This window comes from Myripristis murdjan, chromosome 3 (assembly GCF_902150065.1).
Source record: "Myripristis murdjan chromosome 3, fMyrMur1.1, whole genome shotgun sequence".
NCBI lineage: Eukaryota > Metazoa > Chordata > Actinopteri > Holocentriformes > Holocentridae > Myripristis > Myripristis murdjan.
The window spans coordinates 43,399,992-43,421,576 of NC_043982.1; the positions used below are offsets into that span (position 1 = coordinate 43,399,992).

The following is a 21,585-nucleotide window of genomic DNA, read 5'->3' on the forward strand; positions in this document are numbered from 1 at the left end:
TGTTTGATGCTCCAGCTCATGGAGGTCGTATCATTAGGGAACGGCTGCTGGAGACTGGGGTACCTCAAATGGAGTGGCCTGCACTTTCTCCAGACCTGAATCCCATAGAAAACCTATGGGATCAGCTGAGTCACCGTATAGAGGCTTGGAGCTCTGTACCCCAGAACCTCAATGTCCTGAGGGCCGCCCTTCAAGAAGAGTGGGATGCCATGCCTCAGCAGACAATAAGTCAACTTGTGAACAGCATGAGACGTCGTTGTCAAGCTGTAATTGATGCTCAAGGGCACATGACAAGTTATTGACACTGACATTTTTTGTTGTGGTATATCCACCACTGTTGTTGGCTTTTGTTTCAAGAAATTGTTTGAGATGAGGAAATCACCAGTGTATGCTTCTACTTAAATGCCCTACTTTCATGATATAATATCACAGTAGCGTGAACTTTTTATATTTTCCATAAATTTCACCCAAAAGCCAAATATCCCTAACTTTTTGTGAGTAGTGTAGGTGTCAATTTGATATGGCAAGGTTTGGCAGTGGCCATACCTTGAAACCAGGTGTATGCTCACAACATGCACTCATTCAGGCTCATTTGTCTATGACAAGGAAACAGACCTCTGAATGGTTCATAATTTGCTCATTAGTGAATATGACTGTCAGTGTCAACATAATTGCTCCTCCATGATTTTCTACAGTGTGTTATGGAATAATTTTTTCCCCAGCTGTTTTAAATAAGAGCCCAACAGCCTATATTTCAAAACATGTCTGAACGACCAACAAAACATTGTTGGTGTTGATTCCGGTAACAAATGAATTTGCTTGAGCACCCCTTGGTTACCTACTAGCATTTAAATTTAAATTAGCATTTAATTCAGTGCATTTCTCAATATTATGTGATGTTTAAACAAATGACTGATGATAATTAGTCATTTAATGTGTAGATACACCTGGCCTTGTTTCTCAGGTTAGTAAAGCCATGTATTTGTTTAGCTTCATTTATGACTAACTCCTGTGCTTGACTGATGTGCTGTTTGTGTTTAAATATTACTCTTTTGTATTGCCCCCCTCTGCTCACTAAAAATGATCAAAAGTTTCATTTGTCCCTCAAGCCATTAAGTTTTTAAACAGACAGTGTCTATAATCAATTAAACAGGACGGCCAGCTGGTCTGGGTAGGAGAGTATCCCAGTCCTAATTATGCCTCTCTTGTTTCTTGTCTTGTTTTGCTCGTCACCTGTGCAAGATGTTGTACGGATGTTTGTATTAGTATTTTCCATTAGTGACTCTGTGATGTCATGAAATGCCCTTTGTGATTATGCCGGAAACTATTTTCCACATGGGGACAAATAAAAGTATCTATCTCTACATTCTGATCAAGAATCACTGAGAGTTTGTGTTTGATTATTAAGAACAGTAAAAAGGAGAAAACACATGGAACTAATTTCTTCTGTTTCTGTGTAAAATATAAAGACCCACCACCCGACGATGTTTAAGAGGAAGTTTTTGTCAAAATGAAATTCCTTTTTTTGTGGAATCTGCCACTGAGTTAGGTGTTAGGGTTAGGGTTCGGGGGGTGGGGGTGGGGGGATCTATGTGCATGTATTCAATTGGATGTTTTTCCCATTTTCCAAAGTTTTGGTTGTTCAGTTGTCCCCTGTTGGTGTCAATCAGTGTAATCACAACTCCAGACTAAGTCAATATTATTTGTAGAACAGAAACGATTTGTTATGGTGCTTACAGACTGTGAGATTTCAGCAGTCCTATAAGTTCACTGCCAGCCACACTGTACAACATGAATCTAATAAACTAGAAAATGAATGACATCAAGTTTAATGTACACTACATTCAAATGATCAGAATCAGGTGTCCTAATCACTTGGCCTGGCCACAGGTGTATAAAATCAAGCACTCAGGCATGCAGACTGTGAAACAAGACATTTGTGAAGGAATGGGCCGCTCTCAGGAGCTCAGTGAATTCCAGCGTGGAACTGTCATAGGATGCCACCTGTGCAACAAATCCAGTCGTGAAATTTCCTCGCTCCTAAATATTCCACAGTCAACTGTCAGCTCTATTATAACAAAATGGAAGCGTTTGGGAACAACAGCAACTCAGCCACGAAGTGGTAGGCCACGTAAAGTGACGGAGAGGGGTCAGCGGATGCTGAAGCGCATAGTGCAAAGAGGTCGCCGACTTTCTGCACAGTCAATTGCTACAGAGCTACAAACTTCATGTGACCTTCAGATTAGCCCAAGTACAGTACGCAGAGAGCTTCATGGAATGGGTTTCCATGGCCGAGCAGCTGCAGCCAAGCCACACATCACTAAGTGCAATGCAAAGCGTCGGATGCAATGGTGTAAAGCACGCCGCCACTGGCCTCTAGAGCAGTGGAGACGCGTTCTCTGGAGTGATGAATCACGCTTTTCCATCTGGCAATCTGATGGACGCGTCTGGGTTTGGAGGTTGCCAGGAGAACGGTACATTTCAGACTGCATTGTGCCGACTGTGAAATTTGGTGGAGGAGGAATTATGGTGTGGGGTTGTTTTTCAGGAGCTGGGCTTGGCCCCTTAGTTCCAGTGAAAGGAACTTTGAATGCTTCAGGATACCAAAACATTTTGGACAATTCCATGCTCCCAACCTTGTGGGAACAGTTTGGAGCGGGCCCCTTCCTCTTCCAACATGACTGTGCACCAGTGCACAAAGCAAGGTCCATAAAGACATGGATGACAGAGTCTGGTGTGGATGAACTTGACTGGCCTGCACAGAGTCCTGACCTGAACCCGATAGAACACCTTTGGGATGAATTAGAGCGGAGACTGAGAGCCAGGCCTTCTCGACCAACATCAGTGTGTGACCTCACCAATGCGCTTTTGGAAGAATGGTCAAAAATTCCTATAAACACTCTCCTCAACCTTGTGGACAGTCTTCCCAGAAGAGTTGAAGCTGTAATAGCTGCAAAAGGTGGACCGACATCATATTGAACTCTATGGGTTAGGAATGGGATGGCACTTCAGTTCATAGTATGAGTAAAGGCAGGTGAGCGAATACTTTTGGTAATATAGTGTATGTCGACTACAGAACTGAATATTACAGATTACGATGCAAGTCAGTGAACAAGAGAGCATCATCGGCGTACGTGATCCATCTGCACTGCTGTAGTGGTAAACTATGAAGATGAGAAAGAAATGAGGCCTTGCAATAGTGATATTAATGTGTTAATTATTAATATTAAGTGACAGGAATGAGTTTGGGGGAAAAGCCAAAGAAGAAGAGGAGGAGGATGAGGACTTTTGTTCTGTGTTAAAATCCCAAACATTTTGTGTTGCTCGTTTTACCTTCATCAGTGGGTTCAGCTCCAGTGTCGTGTTGATCAGTGTGATATTTTATGCTGCATTCCTATTGGCTGGTTAGTAGACGTAGGTCATAGCAGCAATCACATTCTGAGATGGAAAGACATCGCCATGTTTCTTCCATGATGGTCATCTTTCATCCAGGACAGCCCAAAATTACACAGTGTATACCCGGCTTTTAACAAATGAGTGTGTGGTTTGGACCAGGCCATTCTATTGGCTCTCAGGTTCCCAGGTGACATCAACTGGACCAAAGGGGGCGCTATGATAGAGCTACAGGTCAAAACCCAAGGCCTCCAACTCCTTTATATTCCTGATTAGCTCACAGGTCAGTTTGCAGTTTATTTCCTCTTATTTATTCATTGATTCATTTGTGATTTATTTTTTTTAATTTGTTTGTTCATTTCACTTTCATAACACCAAAGACATTTATCTTTCTTGACTTAGATTAAACAAAGTTCCAGTCTTCAGATCTATCAATTAATTGAATAAAAGTCGACAAGAACCAGTTTCCAACAGCTACGTTTCCCCCGTCTATAATAAAAGGTATTTTAAATAAGTCACAGATATGTACAACACATTTTAATACACAAGTCAAATGAAAACTCGGCATAAAACATTTTTTTTCTCTCAAAAGAATGACAAAAACAATCGACATTGTAGAGGAGAGGAGGGATAAAGCAAACAAACCCATGACAAACTAACAACTTCTGTCCATGCACCAACATCCCCACACAAATATTGGTACATCTACTTAAAGGCACTGAGGTTACACCTGTCAAAGCACAGTGATTTAGACTGAGACGGCAAGGGGAGAAATCTGAGTTTGACCGTGTACTCCCAGTCAATAGTGTAAATAAATAGCTAATTAAAAGATAACTATGATAAGATACAGATATCTATCTAGTAGCCAGTGTAAATACAGAACAGTACCATGCCTGCTTTCTTTCTTCCAGTGCTGCGGTGACGTTACTCTGCACTGAAATGCCTATGGCCTCAAAATCACTTTAGGCAAACTGGTCACCGTCAACAGATCAATCAAATGTTCTTTCAGCTCATTAATTCTTTATTACATTTAATTCTTTATTCTATTTTCTCTAGCACGTCATTACTTGGGTCGTCTCTTCGGTAGTCTACCCTACAGCAGCTTCACAAACATAAAGCACCACCCAGCCTTTAACGCTATCAAAATAAGGATCCAAACTATGGCAGAAAATAGTACGATATGATAATAATAATAACAATAATAATAATAATGATTACATATTATCCCAGTATTCCTGTCAATGCACCGTTTCAGATAAATAGTTAATGTCTTCATGTGACCATCTCAGAGTCTTTGTGTGACTTCATCTAGTTCAGTAACCTGATTAAACAACAGCAGAGAAAACCCTTCATCCCGTCACCCTTCATTAACAATCAGCTTATCCTACAGTAGTAACAAAAACATTAAAAAAAATAATAATCACCACTGGATAGTTTTGAGCAGTGATGAGTACATTCAGACTTTTTTTTTTTTTTTTTTTTGATGAGTGATGTAACATTATAAAACAATAATGACCTTTGATTCTCACTTCCATTCAGTTTTCAGCCTGCGTCCCAAAGAAAGTGTCGGTTTCCTGAGAGGACATCAAGTAGGAAAGTACGGAAGCCTGTTTCCGCCACATGAAAAAATAACAAACGGCTAAAATGTGTTTTTATGTACTGAGAAAAAAAAAGTCACATTTGCGCCACATTATGCCTCAGTCGTAACAAGCAATTTAGCCATTTTTTTATTTTTTCATGTGGCAGAAATGGGCTCTCTTAGAAAAGCAATCACAGCATAGCATTTTAAAGAGTATTTAAGTGTGTATAAGGCAGAATGAGACAAGAGGTTTTCAAAGTGGGAGGTAGGTATGTCTCAAGAGACCGATGGTGAAAAGGATGTTCATGATGGATTTCTATTAAACAGATTTTTTTTGTTTATTAAATGGAGACCGTGCAGTGTAATTGCATAAATATCTGTCATTTGGTTAAAGAGAGAGTTTAGTTTGTTGGAGGGGAGGCCCACAGGCTCGGACTCTGAAAACCCCTGCCTTTCACAATCCCACACGCTCCTGCAATGATGCTGTTAAATGATTAGTACATCATAACAGTGATTCATTATCCACCAGCAGCACCACATTCTCATGTCAAGTTTGAGTTCATGTATTTCAAACTTTCTGTGCAGGCAAAAGGTTGAAAGTCTTTAGCCCTTCATGTTATTTTGTAGTGGAACACAGAGAGACGGCACCATCCTCATACTTTTCAGCAGTGTTCTTGCACCCACAGACCAAAAAAAAAAAAAAAGACAGGATTTCGATAAATGTAAGCAAACATCAGCCCTTTTCACTACTGCACCGCTTTCACTGGTGTAATTCACTTTTCTGCTGCACCCACTTTCTTTCAACTTGCCTGGCCGATTTCTGCTTCAGCTGGAGATTCCCTGTGTATCCCAGAATCACTTTTGACTGCCTTCCAGAAAGCAGATGCTGCATTCAGCTGAGGGTGCAAAACAGGTGGAGCTTTGCAGACAGGCTTGCTTTAAGATACAGAAAACCATGCTAGTTGTACTTTTTACAAACAGCCAAATTCAACAGTAAAATGACTGAACCAGTAGTGATGTTGCCGTTTAAACTTTAGTGTAACCCAACCCTTCAAATTGTTGGTGCATTCAGAGTGGAGACATCTCACTTGGCAACTGCGTTATTGCCATTCTTTGCATTGCATCACCACTCGGTTGCCATCCTTTGCATCAGCCTGGTAAGCCGATATGTGCAGACCTAGGCACAGATTAACCAGCTAAAAAGTCCTGTTCACAAGTGGCTCCTTTTTTTTTTTCATCATTTCAATAAATAAGCAAACCCAAACCATGAACAAGAAGCCGCTGAAGAGTACGGGGACATGACCTCAGTGGTGCGCTGCTGGAGGAAGAGACGAGCTGCAGGCGTGAAGGGTCTTAGTTCCCCTGGAAGGCTCCCTGCATGGCGGAGGAGGCGGTGCTGGCTGCCGCCGTCTGTAAGGTCCGGTTGGTCAGGACTCCCTGCGAGAACTCCTGCTGGGCCTTGGTGAAACTCGCCCCCGTCCTGCGGTACATGGAGTGCACCTGGACCAACGAGGAAGAGGGACACTGGTAAGTGCCATCTGTGACTTATTGTGCACTCTAAAATGCACTATTTAATGGTTCCTGCTCAAGTAAAGCCGCAGTGCACTTAAAAAAAATATAACCTACAATTTAAAGAGCAAAAAATGACCTGAAACGATATTGTGTGCAAACAAAACTAACTAAAATAAAAGAAAAATATACAGAAAATGTGTTTAGTGTTGCTGTTGGTTAGTTTGCTGAAATGTGTGAGCCCAGCCAGCATGACATCGGCCAAACACCGTCCAGATTAGAATAAAAAAAACTAACTCCCACTGACACTGACACGAAGAAAAACTCAACTCCAACTAAACATTTTCAAACGACAAAAACTCAGCTGAGACGCACTCTGGAGACTGAACTGACACGAGACTAAATTCACAACGAAAATGAAAAATGAAATAAAAATAAAACCTCCTGAAAAATACAAAACTAACTGTGGTAGAAATGCGTACACGCAGCAGGAAACACAGCACCCTGTCGCTCTGAGGCGTCGTAAAGTGACCCGGCCTGCTGGCAGAGCGTGACCGTGTGCATTCAGGACAAAATATCAAAAAACTGGTTGTGCCGCCTGAGGAAAAGCATCTCGATTTCCTTTGTTAAAAATCTTTTCATTTCCGCCTGTATGTTCTACTCGTGTGTACATCAGTTCTGTCCTGTGTGGACTCTGTGTCACTGTGATGATCCATGTTGTGCAGATTATTTCATTCTACTTTTAAGGATTCCTTTTAACATCGGGCCAGGGACAACAGATGCTAACTATGGCTGATTTACAGTTTTAAAGTGGATTAATGCATACACAGTGCACGGCCAATCGCATTTTAGAAAAGACAAAAAATAATCAACAGCTGACTCCAAAGCGGGGCTTAAAAGTAACAAGTAAAAAAAACCTGCATAGGAATGTAGTGGAGTCAAGTCCCAACCCAAAAAGAAAACAATACAAATGGAAAGTACCATCACTCAAAAATGTGCTTGAGTTCAGTTCTCAGGTAAATGAGCTTTGTTCCTGTCCAGCACAGCAGCACATCACCTGGACAAGATGACAGCTGACCACCTCTGGCTTTGAAAAGGGAAGAATACGCCTCAATCTGCACATTGTCACTGAGGTTCACCCAGTCAGTCGATATAAATTACAGGGATGAGTGCATTTCTCAGGATGTATAACAGGAGAAATCAAGCGTTGTGTAGCATCGACCGTGCTGCAAATGCAAAGCACGCCGCAGAAATGTAGACCGCACTATACACTCTCTGGCGGAAAAAGGAAAACGTTTCTTTTCTGGTTCAACGCTCGACTTTTCATCTCTGTGCCGGCGTGCTGAGGCTGGCTCTTTCAAAATGAAGGGGTTGGTGAGTATCTGCTCCTTCACGACCGATCAAACGGATTCAACATCCTCACACTCGCTCGGCTGTCTCTGTTGTTTTTTTCCCACCACAGGCGTTTTTGTTGCCGCCTGAATTTCTGTCGCTGCTATTTTCGGTCTCCTTTGGATACAATTATCTCTTTAATCTCCACGCGCCTCCCGCTGATGTCGAGTATGAACAAACAAACTATATGAAGCCGCAGCGAGTGTTCATAGATTTGCATGCGGCGCCGTGTCTGGCGGTGTGTGTTGGGAACACTCGGCTCACGGCTGCGATGGTGTGTCGCGGCTGCAGTGGTTTTAACCGTGCTGAAGCGCTCTGGAGTGACATACAGGCTCATCGTTCAAATCCACTCAGAATCATCATGCACACGAACTGACTGAACAGTGTTGCCCTGGTGGAACAGCTCAACTTTGATTAAACAGGTTACAGACGGTTGTGATGGAGCTAAAAGTCTGTCAGGACAATTTCACACCTTGTTTAAGCTCTGGAATGACACACACTGCAACTGAGGCGGATCTACGGGTGGGCCTGGATGGGCGTAGGCAGGGCCGGCCCTTCCTATGTTGGCGCCCGAGGCGAACTCTCTTGCGCCCCTCCACCGCTAAGATCACTTTTTCATCTAGCGCCATCATCATGTCACATCAGGCTATTTGGGCTCGTTAATGTTGAATTGGATATTTACATTAATGGTGCAATTGTTAAAATAGTGTTCAATTATGTTTGGACTCCTCTTTGCAGGGACGGTGGCGTGCGTTTCGCAACAGGTGCGTTTTTTTTTGTGCATTCAGCGTGACATATTTTGGGCCATTTTCGTCGTGGCGTATGCTGAAAGAGTCGGGCTTTACGGTTGCCCTCGTTCGCCCTGCATCCCATATGAAGCTGCACGTCAAACCAGACTTTACAGTCAAGCCCCCAAGGTGTGTCTGAGCTTCGTGCCTGAAAGTGCTTCATCTTCTGGCAGTCTGCCTCGGTTATGGCTTGGTGGTGGGAAGATTTGTCACGTCCTTCTCGGCGGAGTTTCTTTACCACACCGGCGAAAACACTGTTGCTGGTGGTGAATTCAGCGTCTTTTAACAGACACCAAGCACCTCCTCCAACCACTCATCCAGGCTCAGGTCATCCAGCAAATCAAAATTCACTACAAAGTCTGACATTTTGTTCACAAAAGTCTTGAGACAAATGTGACCTAACGAGTAAGCTGAGTGCAGAGTAGTTGGTTGCTAGGCAACGCATTTCCGTTTACACTGGCACAGGGATATTTTGTGCTGCGGTCTGCCAGCGGGTTACACTGATTTTACAACGGCATGGAACGCGGCTCAGCCAATCACATTTAAGGATGGGAAGCACCCGTCTTATAAACAACGGATAAAACGCACACAGCATAAAAAGCCCCAAGTTATTTTGGTTACAGCTTATTCAGAATAATAAATCTATCATAGGCTATTAAGTGCAGCAGAAATGGTCCCAGTTATTTTTGTTACTGTGGCTTGGCTTGCTGACATGACTGAAGGGATGAAGGAGGAGGAGGACTGGTGTTGCTTTGGGAGCGGGGCCGGACGGCTGAGCTCACCGGTAAACTAGAACTCGCACTCGTAACATTTAAATCAAGTGGTGGAATGGCCGCAGGAGTTTCCTCCTGCTCAACACGGAGTCATTTGGTGAAAAAGCCAAGTAAACTGCTCTGTTTCGCCATAATAAACTCCGTCTCCGTCTCTCTTTTTTCTCTTACCTGTACATATTTCTTTCTTCCTGAGTCGGCGAGGGACCGTTTGCGTGCAAACTAACTCATTCATTTGATTGGGTCACATGCTGATGACGCAGCCTGGGGGCGGGCACTCACGTATGATAGAAAGCTGCTGATTGACTGAGAAGCTAGTTTCACATGAGCTCTGCTAAGGCTGGCATGGCTGGCTGGATGAACATTTTAATCCCGAAAACATATTGTTTTGATTGGGTGGGCCTGGCTCAAAATGGCGCCGCCTATGTGGTAGAACAACCGGTGCCAGCGTCCCTCTGGCCGCTAGCGGCGCCCCTCCAGCAGATGGCGCCCTTAGCATTTGCCTATACTGCCTATGCCACGGGCCGGCCGTGGGCGTAGGCCCACCCAGACTGACAGCTTGCCCACCCTATCAGATTCAAGACCAAAAAATAACTAACTAACTAAATAAATGTTTTAATGTCCTTTTTCCAACGTTTATTTTATGAAATGACCAGCCTACTAGGAAATTGCATACCAAAATTTATTACGGGTCCGAGAGGTTTTTTTTTTCTTTCATTATATCATTTTATACATGTCTATCTAAAAAAATAAACAAAATGAAATAACAGGCCCATCCAGAATTTTTTAGGCCCACCCATTAGCCATGTTCTGTATCCGCCACTGCACTGCAAAGGAAAAATATATCTTAACAAGTCATTTAGTCTTTAAAATTGTGTTTTTCTTGACTGCAGAGCCTCCCAACTAAGACGCCATCTCCCCTGCCTGCACCATGTAACTCCAAAAATCATGTTTTTCTTCCAATCGGGTTAAAAAAAAACTCCCAGTTGGATAAAATAAGCCCACGTTTTCCTGTCCTAATCAACTTGTTCCCTAAATTTTTGAATCAAGTATCTTTTTCCTGATCCTAGAGGCTGATGTTATTCTGCCTTGTTTCAACACATTTATTCCCACAAAAAAATCCTGAAACAAGTGAAACCGCATTGGAAACAAGTGGGATTATCTCACCCTGCTGGCAGATTTTTTTTTTTTCATCTTGTTTGAAGAAAAGCAAGATTTTAACACTGAAGATGAGACTAAATTGAGCCTGCACAGCCGGGGGGAAAACAAACAGTCTCATGGGGGAGGCTCACAGACAAATAGTTTTAAAAAAAAAAAAGAATTTCATGAAGAATTTCTGATAAACTGAGTTATCAAAAGGAACCACACTGTACAAAAGCCTAAATATCTCTCATGCACTGAGCCCTTTTCATGTATCTGTGTGAGATGCACCAATTATTCAGTGGGATATCAGTATCGGCCCATATTAACCATCGGGCTACCAGCCAATAACATGACATTCACCGATGGCAGTGGACGATAATTATCTGTCTGTTTTTGAGCAGAATTTCACAATCGGTGCGTCCCTGGTGTACCGTTAGCAGCAACATTCAGCTATCTCAGCTCAGCTGTCTGTGGGATTAAACAGCTGCTGCACGTTCCCTTAGACATAGGCTTTGTCTGGTGGGAGGCTCACATGAGGAATTCAGTGTATAATCTAATCTTCCAAACCCACTGTGTGGCAGACCCGCTGAGCTGTTTGACTTTGATGAAAGGGTCACTACAGGCAGGAGAAAGGTGTGACTGACGTACCATTTTCAGCAGGATGACAGCCAGGACGGCATTCACGGTGAAGAAGCCTGCCACCACCATCATGACCACGGCCACGGCCAGGTTGTGGCCGATCATGGAGATCGCTGCGATCCATCCACTGGATTAATATTGTAGGAAAAAATAAGTAAAGAAATCATGTGCATGACAAAATCCATCATATAACAAATGGAGCCAGCATTCTAACCCACAGCAACGAGCAATGGGGCAGCATGAGGCAGGTTTCGTTTTTCACTTTGACATAGCTAGGCTAACAACTCCCACAGACCTTAAGTCTTTATGCTAAGCTAACACAAAATGCTATCCATGGGAACTGCACAAGAAGACATACAGAGGTAAAATGGTATCAAACATCTCGTCTCAGTCTGGGTATGTCAGAAAACAGGGATTTTGCCCAAAACGTGCAGGTATTCTGTGAACAGCAGCCTTGAAAAATAAAGGCACTCGTTGCACAATGCACAAAAAAAAGGCCAGCAGGTGGCAGCACAGGCCCAACACACTGCTTCCAACTCAGCAGGTCTCAGGTTGAAACAACATGCAAACATGAAGGAGGACAAAGTCTATCCACCACCGGCAAAACTGAAGGAAGGAAGGAAGGAAGGAAGGAAGGAAGGAAGGAAGGAAAATATGGGAACATTTTGTTTTCTGCAGACAGTCAGGATTTGGACATGAATAATGCAATAAGCACAATGTGTACTCAAAGTCAAACAAATATGCATTTCTATGGCACCAAGGCAGAAGAACAAACAGAAAAGGACATTTTAACAAAAAAAAAAAAAAAAAAAAAACGGCAACAATAATTTGCTTTCCAAAACCTCTAGATTAAAAAAAACAGACCATTTAATTTTACTTCATGATTAAGATCTCGATGGGCCTCCCTATGGGTTTTGGGTGTTCTACCCAAAATGTGATAATTGACTTCTCACTGACCTGTTGCCCCAGCTGGGGATCCCCACAGTCTGGATGATGTACACTGACACTTGGAAGAAAAACACAAAAAAGAAGAAAAAGAAGCTGAAGGAGCTGTCAGACCTGGGGAGCAAAAACAAAAATAAAGAACATGTTACAAATGTTATCCAAGTTGAAGAGTCACATAGTGCTGCTTATTTTAATGCATGGAGGTTTTTCTCTCATCCCAGCAAGGAAACAACAACATAAAAGCAGTCAAACATTCTTGGCAGTTTTTTCAACCATTTTTTAAGTGACGTCTTTGTTTGCAAAAGGATTAATTTAAAGGAAGGAATGTATCCAAGAGCTTTCTCGTGTGTTAAATAAGTGATGTGGGTCGCCATATCTCAAGACAACAAGCTCCAAGGCTCATCACAGCGTACCTGAAGGCCTTGTAGACGGGCCGGTACCAGCAGATGAAGGAGACGGGGGTGAAGAGGACGAACCAGAGGATGGACAGACCAAAGTCCACGCCATGCTTCGCATCTCCTGTGAAGTAAGCCAGGCAGGCCAGCACGTTCAGGAAGAGAGTGGCGCTGTGGACTGCAGAGACACACAGGGAGCCAGACAGCAAGAGAGAGGGAGGGGGTTAATCACATTACTGTCACCAAGTCGCTTTTTTGGTGTACTTGTACTTTTTTGAGTATTTTTTTAAAGTAAGCAATTTCACTTTTACTTAGGTACATTTTTAGAGTATTCACTTCACTACATTTTAAATCAGATCCATCACAGAGAACAGATCATCAATGACAGATTGTAGAACCTTTCACAATAAAAGCTCAGTCAGCAAAGATAAGAAGAAGAGCCTGCTTCTACTTTTTGTCATTTCACAATAAAATTCCACAATAAAAGCTGCACCATGAAAAACTGCAGCGGGGACCATTTAGACTCAACTGGTGAAAAAAGTGGAATAAGTGTGGACAATGAGAACCATGTGGACTCAACATCATATTGCATGCTTATTCCACATGTGTCAGTTGAGTCTACAAGGTTCTCACTTCAGTTTTAGTGTAATGCCCCTTTAAAAGCATGCAGTGTGCAGCGTGTTCTCTCCTCCTTTTCTAACTGCATGGAAAAGATCCCAGCTAACACAGTTACTGTTTGGAAAAAGGAGCTCAGTCACTTTTACTGCCAGGACATTTGAAGTGAGACACTTTGGACTTTTACTGCAGGAGATTTTTACTGCACTACTTCTACTTCTACTGCAGTCACATACCAGCAGAGGAACAGTACTTCTACTTCTACTGCAGTCACATACCAGCAGAGGAACAGTACTTCTACTTCTACTGCAGTCACATACCAGCAGAGGAACAGTACTTCTACTTCTACTGCAGTCAGATATCAGCAGAGGAACAGTACTTCTACTTCTACTGCAGTCACATACCAGCAGAGGAACAGTACTTCTACTTCTACTGCAGTCAGATACCAGCAGAGGAACAGTACTTCTACTGGAGTAGCAGAAGTACTGTTAGATGCTGGGATGGGAAGAGCCATTTAAGAAAGAAAAAGGAATACTGCACTGATCTGCAGATAGATGAGCAACATAAAAGCCAACATAAAGTGTCTTGGTGAGGTGCTCAACAGCTTCATAGCTGTTCAACTGTACATGGCAGCCGTGGTTCCTCTGTACCAAACAGACTCAAGGAACATTTCCTTTGTGATTTTGCTCAGATTCCTGACTACGACATACAAACCCAGAGCTTTGACCTGGACTCGTTTACGTTCAGGAAGCACCCGGCCACCATCAGTGACCGGCACTTTCATCCTGCAGAGTAACACTAAGCAGGTCAGTTTTGAAGGAGTGCTGCACAGTGTCCTTACACATCCAGAGGTAGTACATTCTCTTGCAGACTGTGCGATATTCCTCAGGGATGTCCTGCTCAAAATCCTGGTAGAAGCAGGGGTTCACCGGGAAGAACTTGGGCAGAGGCGGCCAGTTGTTTTCCCTGACTGACACACAAAGATTGGACTTATAAGACAGTGAATTCATCTGGTTCCTGTGTATCTAGCATTGTATGTACAACCACAGGTGTGAATCTTTGGCTTAACAGAGATTCAGTTTAATTCACAAGTTGGTGATTCAGTTTAAAATCCCCATGAAACGACCTCACATGACCTCTATGTCCTGTAACACAGAGCATCTTAAACAGTGACATCATCCTGCTCTAGTGGCTGTAAATTAAAGTTTCAACCAATAAAACCTTCACAAATCTTTAAGCCTCCTCTTTCATCCAGCTGTCCCTTCAAATAAAATTGTTTCTGTCTTAATACTGAGATCCTGTTGGTCCTGTTGTAACTAAGAGTCTATTTCATGGGGTCTTTAAGAATTTTTTTTTTCTCTTCTGTCTCACTTGGATCCACTTGGTGGATCCAAGTGAGACAGAAAAAAAAAATCAGATAGCAAAATTACTTTGACAGTTTCAACAAGCCTGACAGCCATCTGACATGGTCATGTTTTTTTCCAACTGAGGAGCATTAAATTAAATCAAGAACTACATTAAGAACTGCTGTGTCCACGGCTGGAATGGACATAATTACTCATGCTTTTACAGTATCTCTTTTTGTTTGGACTATTTGAATAAAACGTCTTTGAACCGTCCAAAATGCAGCTGCTCGGCTTTTAACGAAATGAAATGAAATTGGTTCTTTTTGCTGCAGATAACAAACAGTCTGTATATGCTGACACCAGTGTATCTGTGATGAACCAATATCTGCCCTGAGTGTCATGCAGCTGCGGTGTCAGTCAGGATCCGAGCGTGGTGTTGGCGTGGCTCACCTCCAGTGTTCAGCCCCCTGGTCGCCCTGTTCTGCAGCTCCTGCTCCTTCCGCTCCAGCTCAGCCGCTTTCCTCTCCAGCTCCTCCTGCTGTTTGATCAGGTTGGCCTGGGCAGCGGCCGCAGTTGCCTGGTGGATGAGGGAAGAGCTGTATTTTACAACAGGGGTGTCTAAAACCCGGGGGTCGGGACCGCCCAGGAGGTCACGAGATGATTCTGGACAGGTTGTGGGCTGAGTTACGGGATAAAAACAGTTCTGCCACACAAAGTGACAATGTGGAATCGTTTTCAATGTCTAGGCCTCCTCTTGTATGTAATGAAACTGGTTGGTTGAACTATTTGTCATTCTGTCTATGCAGCCTGTGGCAGACGACCCGTCTGCCTCATTTTAAGGGGTCACAAGCCAAAAAGGTCGGAAACTACTGCACCACAACATCGTGATGCCTTTTCCCACCATAAAGATTTCCGGTTCTTGAATTGGTTTGGTTCAAGATTCTTGGATCCAAGGTGCAGACTAAGGAACTGGACTGCATTTCCACCAGTTTTTGGAGTGGAACCATTTTATCATCAGCGGTGGGTGTGCACCTGCCTGCTGTCACCTGCAGCACAGAGCCCAACCCTTCACAACTGCTGCAAGAATTAACCCACATAATCTGAGCCTGATAGGCTTCAGATTGAAAATGATAAACTCTAATTTTTTTATGTTATGTTTTTATTTGCAGATTTGTATGCAAGCATGAGGGAATCTGTTTAGTGTTGGCAAAAACATTTTTAACCAGACCTCAAAGTTATTTTAGTTCTCATCTCCATCTTTCTTTGTAGAATAACACACATTCACTCGGTTCACACTTGAGAACAACTATTTTCTGGTTCTAGCCGAGAGCCAACTTTTCTGTTTGGAAGGCAATGTATAATTAGTGGAAACACAATGAATGGTTCAAAATTTGGTGCAGAAACCAGAACGGAACCGGTTGCTTGTGGTGGAAAAGGCATACGTGTGCAGCATCTTCACAGCCTCATCGTGATTTTCTCTGCACTGAGATGCGGAGGCCTTGCACCATGCCGGTCAGTCGGTCGGCAGCCAAACCAGCAGCAACACACCTGCAAATCTATTTGGTGAATTGCCACAAAATTTGGTGGCAACACTCATGTTGCTGAGCAGCAGTTTTCAAGTGGGGTTCAGGGATCTTTAAAGGGTTCTAGAGGGGCCATATCTAAATTAATAGTTTCACTAATTCACAAGAAATTGCTATAATACATGCTAAAAAAAAAACGTTAGTGAGTATTTTACTATTGCATAAAACAACAAACTATCTTTCCATATTAGGGTCCCAAGGGTAAAACCACTTCACCTGGGGGTCCACACCCTCATGAAAGTCAACTTAAGGACACAAAACATGAAAAAGCTAAAAGAAATCCCTGAGCTAGCGGGTGAAACCTGGGCCAAGTGGGGCATTTGCATCAGAAATAATGTGTTTGTTCTCCCACTTGGCCCGACAATGGGAAATTCATGGGCTACAGGCTGCAACTCGCCCCACCTCAGTTTCTGGCCTGTAGGCACAACACACGACACCATCTCCGAAAACCAACTTGGACCTTGATTTTTTTTTTTTTTTTTTTTTTTGGAGCCTTTCTGGAACTACATGTCACTTGGGGACACTCTGATCTGCGTCAGATGTACACAGTCGACCACTTGGAAACACCTGAAGTCTTGCTCAAGGACACTTCAGAGGGCGGCTGCTCGGCGGCTCTGATCTCCCTGTGAGCACGGATCAGCAGCACAACCGGCCCGCCGTGGAAATATTAAAACAGCTCACACAATGCATGCTAACTGTGGGAAACTTCCAGAATCATGAAGTATCTTTAGACAAGGCTTCCAAAGGACCAGTGGATGCATGATAGTGGCATTTTGTGGTCCTGAGTTTATTTATTGGTTTTATGTAGTTTTTTATTTAACTTATGTCTCTTTCTCTTTTATTTTTTTCATCACCTTATTCTGTCGTTCTGTGATAAAATGTTTAACTGTCATGGATCCATTGTTCCTGTCTTTCTCGTGCTGTTCTCTTAGTATTTTGTCTTGCAAGTTGCAATAAAAATTTTATTTCGCTATCTATACCACTGCATGCATAGTTTAGTTTTTTAGATCAAATTTAGCACTGATTGCACAATACTAATCAATAATCTTCCCTACAGCCTCAAACAAGAACCTGAACATTTTATTTCTCTAGAGATACTCTGCGTTAATACTATTCCTATAAATTCTCTAAAATAGTGTGGATAGATTTTAATACAAATTATCCTCCAAGGGGCTGTTATTCTGTTTGTTGCAGGCTCATTACAACGTATGTTCACTTTTATTTAACTTCACTTTTATTTAACGCACTGCAGAAGTGAAGACCAGAGTGGTGTATCACTGAAGCCCTCAGCAGCCCACAGTAAAATAATCCTGTACCGGTGAATTAATCTCTGCTGATATTCAAAGTGTCTGAAACGTGCTCTCTCTCTCAGTTCCTTTCACATGCACTTGTGTGTGTTTGTGTGTGTGTGTGTGTCACTTACTTGTGGACTCTGCTCCACAGAGGTCTGTAGTACAGCAGGTTGAGATGAGGCAGCAGACATGGGGATGGTGGTGGCGGTGTGATTTCCCTATGAGACACACAGAAATGACTAAAATGCACCGACTCTGCTTATCTGAAGTTTCGGTGTAATCATGGCACCAATTTGCATCTTTTGGGTGTCGGGCTTCAAAAGCAGAAGGCCTCACCATTCCACCTGCTGAAAACGGGTTGAACTCCCCCACGGTTTCAGTCGCTCCGCTGGTGGCTTGTGTGACTGAAGCATCCTGAAAAGAAAAAGAGAGGCTTGCTGACTTGGTGTTATAACAAGCTGTTAACCCGCCTGTTTCCTTCCAGTTTACTCACATCTTTTATCACTTAGGGTCAGTTTCACCCCAGTAATTTAAACCTACAGAAAAATGATTATAATAATCATCTATACCCAAGTTCATGTGTCAGGTGCTTTATGTTGACGACCTAAACAGCCCTTTAAATAAAACATAAACCTCCCTGCTAACCCCCTCTTAGACATCAAAGGTCAAGTGGGAATCATGTTTTTCCATTCCGTTTGACCATTTGTCATAAAATATCAGTTCTACGACTACTACAGGTGTGTTATGTTACTACAGGTGTGTTATGTTACTACAGGTGTGGTTATGTTACTACAGGTGTGGTTATGTTACGTTACTACAGGTGTGTTATGTTACTACAGGTGTGTTATGTTACTACAGGTGTGTTATGTTACTACAGGTGTGGTTATGTTACTACAGGTGTGGTTATGTTACTACAGGTGTGGTTATGTTACGTTACTACAGGTGTGTTATGTTACTACAGGTGTGTTATGTTACTACAGCTGTGGTTATGTTACTACAGGTGTGGTTACGTTATGTTACTACAGGCGTGGTTATGTTACGTTACTACAGGTGTGGTTATGTTACGTTACTACAGGTGTGGTTATGTTACTACAGCTGTGGTTATGTTACTACAGGTGTGTTATGTTACTACAGGTGTGGTTATGTTACGTTACTACAGGTGTGTTATGTTACTACAGGTGTGTCATGTTACTACAGGTGTGTTATGTTACTACAGGCATGGTTATGTTACATTACTACAGGTGTGTTATGTTACTACAGGTGTGTCATGTTACTACAGGTGTGGTTATGTTACGTTACTACAGGTGTGTTATGTTACTACAGGTGTGTCATGTTACTACAGGCGTGGTTATGTTACTACAGGCGTGGTTATGTTACGTTACTACAGGTGTGTTATGTTACTACAGGTGTGTCATGTTACTACAGGTGTGTTATGTTACTACAGGTGTGTCATGTTACTACAGGTGTGGTTATGTTACGTTACTACAGGTGTGGTTATGTTACTACAGGTGTGGTTGTGTTGCTACAGGTGTGGTTATGTTACTACAGCTGTGGTTATGTTATTACAGGTGTTTTACAGGTGTTACTTCAGGTGTGCTATGTTACTACAGGGGTCAGTGCAGGTGTGGTTATGTTACTACAGGTGTTACTACAGGTGAGGGCCCTAAAGCAGAGGGAAATTTTTTGCAGATTATAAATGTCATCTATATAGTTCCTCAGTGTCCAAAACCTCTAAAATAAATGTGTGTAAAATGTTGATATTTCTTAAATGTTTTATTCAACTAAAAAAAAAAGAGAAAAAAAAAAAGCCTGTGGTCAATCTGACCCCAAAGAAACACTGATGCACACAAAATGTGTCCAGGACTTTGAAAACATGTCATCATGTTTTATGTTTACCCACTTGTCCCCATTAAATTAGGAAACGCCATGAAATATGAAGCACAAAAATGATGATGACCATGTCTTTAGAGACACTGGATGGGGTTAAACTGACCCCAAATATAACAGGAAGGCTAAGAGACTTTAGGCCTTAAAGCTCCCACAGGAGTCCAACCTGTCCAGGAGTCTGTGTATTGTTTGATTTGAACTGTCTCACACGACATTAACTATTAATAGAGTCCTGGCCCGGGGGCAGCGCCGTGTCAGGGCAGACATCATTTCTCAGCTCAGTCTTAAACAAACAAGTTACTCCTCACACAGGAGAGACAAACATGTTGGCTCTCATCTGCTGCTGCCTACAGCTGCGAAGTCCTCATTCACACCATCATAACTGTAGATCACAGGTAAACAGAAAAATCAGCCATGTCGGGATAGTTTTTATAATAAAATGTGAACAGAAACACACATGAAGAAGAATAAAATATTAAAGGGCGAATTACTAAAAACACTAACAACAACATAAACTCTGTTGTTCAACTAAAAGGGACACGAATGCGAACTTAAAACTCATTTTGCCGGTTTGGCACCGGCATTAAAAAAAAAAAATAAATGCTGTGGATGATGTGGTGCAACCTGCCGGCGTGATGAGGAGAAGTCACAGCGGGGTCATGATCACACACAAGCAGGCACTTCTGGATCTGCTCACCTGCTCAGGTGAGTCTGACGCACCTGTCGACGCCAATCCACCGACATACAAGCGATCCTCGCGAACACAACTGGATGGCAACTCGTCAAACTTCAAAATCCAGTCGATTCTCAGCCAGGAAATACCGAGACCAAACCCAGCAACCAACCAAACCTGTTTTTTGTCGCAGCATATCTTTTTACAGGCTTTTACCGGAGACGTAAAACAAGGTGTCCGCAAACCGGAGGATACATGCAGCTCGTGAGGGAGAGTCTCACCTGGAAAGGGTTGACGTCCACCGGATCCACGAAGGGGTTGCTGTCAAATCCCGACATGTTTGGGGAAAGTTTATCTTGTGTGAAATAAACAAAACGACAGCTCCGCGTCCCCCGTGGCTGCCTGGACTCCTGCTGGTGCAGCGACACTCAGCCTCTGCGCATGCGTCAGCCGAAAGGTGGCCTGCGTCACCGGAGGCTGTCCCGGCCCAGGCGCACAGGAGTCATTTCCAATCAATTAGCTTTATTGAATTAGAAATAAGGTTTTACCTCCTCTCGCCCATTCCTGACTTCACAGAAGAAAAGGGCCATTGTACTGACTGTAGAAAGTGCGCTGTTTTTTTTTTTTCTTTACACATTTTTTAGATGAAATAGTGCAGAAAGAGCTCAGGTGCTGTCGGAAATATTGCAATTCCGACTTGAGAGCACAGGATCGATGAAGTAAAAAAGAATGAAAAAATACGACTGTTTTTACTGATATCGAACAACCGAGACGATTGAAGGCATGGAGGTCTTATAAATATTCAATAAAGTTTATGTTTTCATTAAAATTATGCAAATAACTAAATCAAAAAATGATGTGCGCTGGATGCCAGTCTTTTACTTTTTCATTCTTCTGCTATAACACCGTGAGTTTTGTCACAGAGCCAATTCAGTTATCATTTCTGACTAAAAAAATGATATGAATGTGAATCCCAGTCAGCTGAGCAAATTGGATCATGGCAGGCCTGCGTTTAATCGTTTTTGTTTTTTTCTTTTATTCGAAAGGGGAATAAACAAGACCCTAACCCTAACCCTAACCCTTTTTTTTAATCTGTATTCATGAACAACAATAACCACAAAGATAATTTTCTTAGCTGCACAATTTAACTTTTGTTTTTCCATTTGTTAGTGGGCTTTAAACGCTCCTTGCTCCTGATTGGCTGGAGTGCTTTATTAATTATTTTTCTCTCTTCGTGCCGCCTTCAAAATAAGAGTTCTCTGGTTCCCTCTGCTAGCAACAACTACTAATACTGCTACTAGTGCTACTACTGTTACTACTACCACTACTACTACTACTGTTACTGCTACTAAAACTACTACAACTACTACTACGACCAAAAAGAAATAATAATAACAGTTACTGAATTGGTGAACTCAGCAACAACCCTGTATTCATGTCTAGTTTTTTTTTTTTTTTTTTTTTTTTTTTTAATATTCTGTAGTTATTTTACATATTTTCTCAAAAGCCTGTGTTAGGGACAGATGTTGAAAATCAGCACCCGCTACAAACACTGGAGCAGTCTCATTATGTTTCATCTTAGGTTTTTGTTGGAGGACCTCCATGAGGACCTAACAGGGGCCTTCATGGAGCCCTA

At 42.5% G+C, this 21,585-nt stretch overlaps 1 protein-coding gene across 1 annotated transcript; it reads right to left on the reverse strand.

Moving 5' to 3' along the window:
• Positions 1 to 3,761: 3,761 nt before the first annotated feature.
• Positions 3,762 to 20,423, reverse strand: LOC115357120 (secretory carrier-associated membrane protein 2-like). Its single transcript, XM_030048499.1, has 9 exons — positions 20,231 to 20,423; positions 17,726 to 17,803; positions 17,521 to 17,607; positions 14,965 to 15,091; positions 14,010 to 14,138; positions 12,572 to 12,731; positions 12,171 to 12,272; positions 11,223 to 11,340; positions 3,762 to 6,472 (listed from the first exon to the last, which is right to left on the reverse strand). Exons 1-9 carry the CDS (start codon positions 20,285 to 20,287, stop codon positions 6,326 to 6,328), a joined length of 1,005 nt encoding a protein of 334 aa, XP_029904359.1. The 5' UTR covers positions 20,288 to 20,423; the 3' UTR covers positions 3,762 to 6,325.
• Positions 20,424 to 21,585: the final 1,162 nt, after the last annotated feature.

Coding starts and splice junctions, on each gene's coding strand:
- LOC115357120 (XM_030048499.1), bottom strand. CDS start 20,287: ATGTCGGGATTTGACAGCAACCCCTTCGTGGATCCGGTGGACGTCAAC. Junction 14,139..14,964: donor CAGGGGGCTGAACACTGGAG/GTGAGCCACGCC, acceptor TTTGTGTGTCAG/TCAGGGAAAACAACTGGCCG. Junction 11,341..12,170: donor ATCCCCAGCTGGGGCAACAG/GTCAGTGAGAAG, acceptor ATATTAATCCAG/TGGATGGATCGCAGCGATCT.